The following is a 5,000-nucleotide window of genomic DNA, read 5'->3' as shown; positions in this document are numbered from 1 at the left end:
ATCTCTCCATGCGTCTGTCTATCTGTCGGTCTCATCTCTCTCTGCTCTACTGCCAACAAGTGCTGTTGTGAGGATAATTGCTGCCTCTGGATGGATTCAGCCAAATTAGTTTACTCCTCGAGTAAAGACTTACATAAACATGTAAACACACACAGACACACACACACACACACACACACACACACACAGACACACACACACACACACACACACACACACACAAACAGACAGGCAAGCACACACAGGGTGACAGAGAGAGAAAGAGTGTGATGGAGGGGAAAATGAAGAAATGAAGTGTGGAGAAAGCAGGTTTATATATAGTTTCTCCTCCCTGAGGGTTCATTGTTCAGGCCCATAGAGAGCCCTCATGTTTGTGAGCGTTCGGTGGAGAGGTTTGGGTTCAGTGTTTGTGTGTTCACTCGCTCAGGATGTTTTTGCAAGCAGGAGAAAAACATGTTTGCGTATGTTTGGTGTATTTCCAGTGTTTTGTGTATGGATGTTAGCAAGTTTGTGGATGTGTGTACATGTTTGTGTGTGTGTGTGTGTGTGTGTGTGTGTGTGTGTGTGTGTGTGTGTGTGTGTGTGTGTGTGTGTGTGTGTGTGTGTGTGTGTGTGTGTGTGTGTGTGTCCAGATCAGGGCCAGGAATTGAGGCTGGAACCTGCTCTCGTTGGGGAATTCAGCACCAATTCCCTCTCTCTGAGAGAGAGAGAGAGATGAGAGAGAGAGAGTGAGAGAGAGAGAGAGAGAGAGAGAGAGAGAGAGAGAGAGAGAGAGTGAGAGAGAGAGAGGGGAATCTTGCTTTGCACTGTGTTATTAAATGCAGGGGTTGGTCCTCCCTAGTAAAGCACTGCTGCTGCTTCCGCGGTTGCTATCATGGTTGTCCTAGTCTGTAGCACGCTTTGAATCCAGGCTGCTGTTGCCGCGGTTGCTATCATGGTTGTCCTAGTCTGTAGCACGCTTTGAATCCAGGCTGCTGCTGCCGCGGTTGCTATCATGGTTGTCCTAGTCTGTAGCACGCTTTGAATCCAGGCTGCTGCTGCTGCCGCAGTTGTGGCCCCTGTGCTGGGGCTCTTAGAGCAGATGGCAGCAGGAAAACAGATATAACTACAGAACTCTAACTGGAGCAGTGAGGAGGGGAATGGGGGATAGAGAGAGGGAGAGAGAGAGGGGGGGGGACGCAGTTCAAAGTGCTCCCCCAAGAAATCAGTCCACGCTTTTGTCTGTTTCATAATTGAGGATACACACTCATACACTCACTCACACACACACACATACACACACACACACACACACACACACACACACACACACACACACACACACACACAGTCACATTCTCTTATAAGCACAGATTTTCTCACACTCTTTCTCTCTCTCTCTCTCTCTCTCTCTCTCTCAAACACACACACACACACACACACACACACACACACACAGACAGATACGTACACAAGAGAGCGAGGTACAAAGAGAATGCTGTGCTTCATTCACACTGACATGAATCAGAGAGAATGCGACCGTGTTCACTCCCACGTCTTCATTAGGATTTCATGAGCTGTTACGTCGAGAGGCGTTACGCAATGCAATGCCTTTAGTTTGATGTGTTTCTTCTTCTATCCTCCTTAATTTGGGTGAGGGGCGTTGGGGTAACAGTCATTCTGAGAATCTCCTTTGCGCTGTCACCGTCCTTCAAAACACACACACACACACACACACACAGTGCACTCATCTGTCAAACTCTAATGATGAAGATGGTGTGGATGATAGAGAGAACTGAAGCCAGAGCTAGACAAGGTGGGGCCACGAGGAGGACAGGAAGGAACGAGGGACACAGAGGAAGAGACGAACGACAGGGAGAGTATGGGATGTGTCGCCGCGGGTTGATTGACAGGTCCTATTCTCGGGGGCCGTCTCAGTCTAGCGCGGCGCGGTGGTGGTCGGGCCTGCTGATTGGCTGGTGTCAGGTCAGGTCGGGTGGCAGGTCTCCTTGTCTCAGTCACACACAAGCACAGAGACAGTTGGCTGAAGTGTGTGTGTGTGTGTGTGTGTGTGTGTGTGTGTGTGTGTGTGTGTGTGCTGTGTGTGTGTGTGTGTGTTTGTGTGTGTCTTTGGTCTTTGTGTTTGTATATGTGTGTTATTGTTTAACAGCAAGTGGTGAAAGGATGCGAGGAGCCCAGGTCTTTCAGATGCACCTTGTTGCTATTGTGGGTTCCTCTGTTTAATGTGTACTGCAGAGGGTTGTTTTGTAGATCTTTCCCAGCACCAACTAACAGTCTGTACAGATATTGTGTGTGTGTGTGTGTGTGTGTGTGTGTGTGTGTGTGGTCCTCCCTAGTAAAGTACACACAATCACCCCCCTTTCCTCCTCTCATCCTCCTCCCCTCCTCCTTTCCTCCTCTCCTCCCTCTGTTCTCCTCTCCTCCTCCTCCCCCTCTTTCCTCCTCTCCTCCTCCTCCCATCTTTCCTCTCTCCTCCTCTCTCCCCACTAAAGCAAGGAAAAAATCTCGCTACATGGGGTGACACATTTTTCTTTCTCAATGAAAGCACATGCATAGGCAAAAAGAGGCAGGAAAGAAGCAGGAGGAATGTGTGAGACAGGGATAGAAGAAAGAGAGGGAGAGAGAGAGGGAGAGAGAGAGGGGAAGAGAGAGAGAGAGAATAGAGAGATGGAAGAAGAAGGAATGAGTCCGGGTCGTGACTCAACAAACTTCATCGATTCCTCTCTAGGTGCTTGGGGGAGGTTGGGGGGTTGCTGTTAAATTACAGGGCAGTGATGGATGGAGTGGATGAAAGAGAGAGAGAGAGATAGTGAGAGAGAGAGGGAAAGAGAGAGAGAGAGAGAGAGAGAGGAGCCCCCCCTCCTGATATGTTGCCCCCCAGTAGTAACAACAAAAGCGTGCTCCGTGAATGACTCACACTCAGTCCACGATGGCACTCGTGTAGAGAGAGCTACCCATGTGCTACTGAGATCATTGTGTGTGTGTGTGTGTGTGTGTGTGTGTGTGTGTGTGTGTGTGTGTGTGTGTGTGTGTGTGTGTGTGTGTGTGTGTGTCTGCGTTTGCCATTATGCTTGCATCTTTTTGTATGTGTAAGACACACATGCAGTACATATACACATGTATGCATGTATACATTCAGGCAACACACACACACACACACACACACACACACACACACACACAGACAATCAAACAGAGAGCAGCTTAGTGACTTCAATGAAAATCCGCAAGCAGGCAGGCACTGTGTCTGTGTGTGCGCACATGAATTAGTCTTCGCACGCGTGTATGTGTGTCATGTGAATATATGTCCTCCACACACACACACACACACACACACACACAGAGAGAGAGAGAGAGAGCAGTAATAATAGCGTAGTGACGCTAGCAGCTGTGCTGGTTCCTCTGGTGCTCCGTGTTAAAAGCACTCCTCTCTTGTGTTCCTCTCTCTATGCAGTCCATCATGGAGCAGTTCAACCCCTGCCTCAGGAACTTCGTTGCCATGGCCAAGACCTACGAAAAGGCTCTCTCCAGTGAGTACACCCATCTCTCTCCCCCTCTCTCTCTCTCTCTGTCCCCCTCTCTCTCACCCTCTCTTTCCATCTCTCTCCCCCTCTTTCTCTCTTCATCTCTCTCCTCTCTATCTCTCCCTCCTCTCTCTCTCTCCCTCTCTCCATCTCCATCTCTGCCCCCTCTCTCTCCCTCCCTCTCTTCATCTCTCTCCCCTCTCTCTCTCACCCTTCTCTCTTCCATCTCTCTCTCACCCTCTCTTTCCATCTCTCTCCCCCTCTCTCTCTTCATCTCTCTCTCTCTCTCTCTCCATCTCCCCCTCTCTCTCTCTTCATCTCTCTCCTCTCTATCTCTCTCTCTCTTCATCTCTATCCTCTCTATCGCCTCTCCTCCTCATCTTTCCTCTCCTCTAATCTTCAATCCTTCTCTCCCTTCATAGCTTTAGGTGATGGACTGGGTGTGCTGCTCTGTCCCTGACTCTTTCGTTTTCCTGTATTCTTTTTATCTTTCTATTTTTTTTTATATGCATGAGTTATGGTGTTTTCACTAGAGTGGGGTTATTGGGTTTCGCTCGTCACCATGGCGGCGAGGCGGGCGACTCGTTGTGCCTGGTTGGATTTTTTTTTGTTGCCATTTTTGCAAGTCGAGAGGTTAATACAGAGTCACACTTCAGCAGACATTCTTCTACTCTGTCTCTCTCTATCTCTCTCTCTCTCTCTCTCTGTCATTTGTTTCCCCCTCTGCCTGTCTTACGAGAGATAAATGTTGTTGTTTTTCCTGTTGTCATCTGAAATGTTTTGCTTATGAATGTTTCTCGAAGCAATCTGTTATAAATGTTTAAGTGGAATGTTTGCCTGGGGGGAGGGGGCGGGGTAGCTTCTTTTCTGCACACTGTAATGGAATGTCCCAAGTCAAAAATGTCCCCACTGAGCTTCCATACCTAAGCCCATCTCTCACCCATGCATGTGCCATCTCACACGCCACTCAGTGTGTGTGTGTAGTCCACCTTTGGTGTGTGTGTGTGTGTGATATTTCTGTGAATCTGTGTGCATGCCCCAGTTGTATGGAAGTATACAATGTGAGTGCACTCCACTATCAGTGTGTGTGTGTGTGTATCCTATATTTTAACACTTCTTTATTTAAGCATACAGTGTGTACAGACTAAGTGTATGCATGTGTGTGTGGGCGTTTGTGTGTGTGTGTGTGTGTGTGTGTGTGTGTGTGTGTGTGTGTGTGTGTGTGTGCGTTTGCGTGTGTGTGTATATGTATGTATGTGTATATGTACATACCTTCTTTATGTACACTGGTTGTATGTGTGTGCACACTGTAAGGCACTACGTACTCTGTGTGTGTGTGTGTGTGTGTGTGTGTGTGTGTGTATATTTATGTGTATGTTTTCGGGGGGTACTGTGTCTGCTGGCGATTATGACGTCAGCAGGTCTGGGCAGGTGGTATGTGGGTGCTGGTTGTCATGGCTGCGCTGTAAGGAAAGT

The 5,000-nt window shown here is 48.4% G+C and overlaps 1 protein-coding gene across 4 annotated transcripts in view; it reads left to right on the top strand.

Annotated features, from left to right (window-relative positions):
- baiap2b (BAR/IMD domain containing adaptor protein 2b) overlaps window positions 1-5,000 on the top strand; it is a 92,647-nt gene that overhangs the window by 18,765 nt on the left and 68,882 nt on the right. For all 4 annotated transcript variants that reach the window (XM_048233126.1, XM_048233128.1, XM_048233127.1 and 1 more), the window contains exon 2: window positions 3,455-3,530. In XM_048233126.1, coding sequence (XP_048089083.1) covers window positions 3,455-3,530 — 76 coding nt within the window. The remainder of the gene's footprint in view (window positions 1-3,454; window positions 3,531-5,000) is intronic.

This window comes from Alosa alosa, chromosome 22, assembly GCF_017589495.1.
Source record: "Alosa alosa isolate M-15738 ecotype Scorff River chromosome 22, AALO_Geno_1.1, whole genome shotgun sequence".
NCBI lineage: Eukaryota > Metazoa > Chordata > Actinopteri > Clupeiformes > Clupeidae > Alosa > Alosa alosa.
Note: the sequence above shows the minus strand (reverse complement) of the source record. Positions and strands in the feature narration are given on the sequence as shown.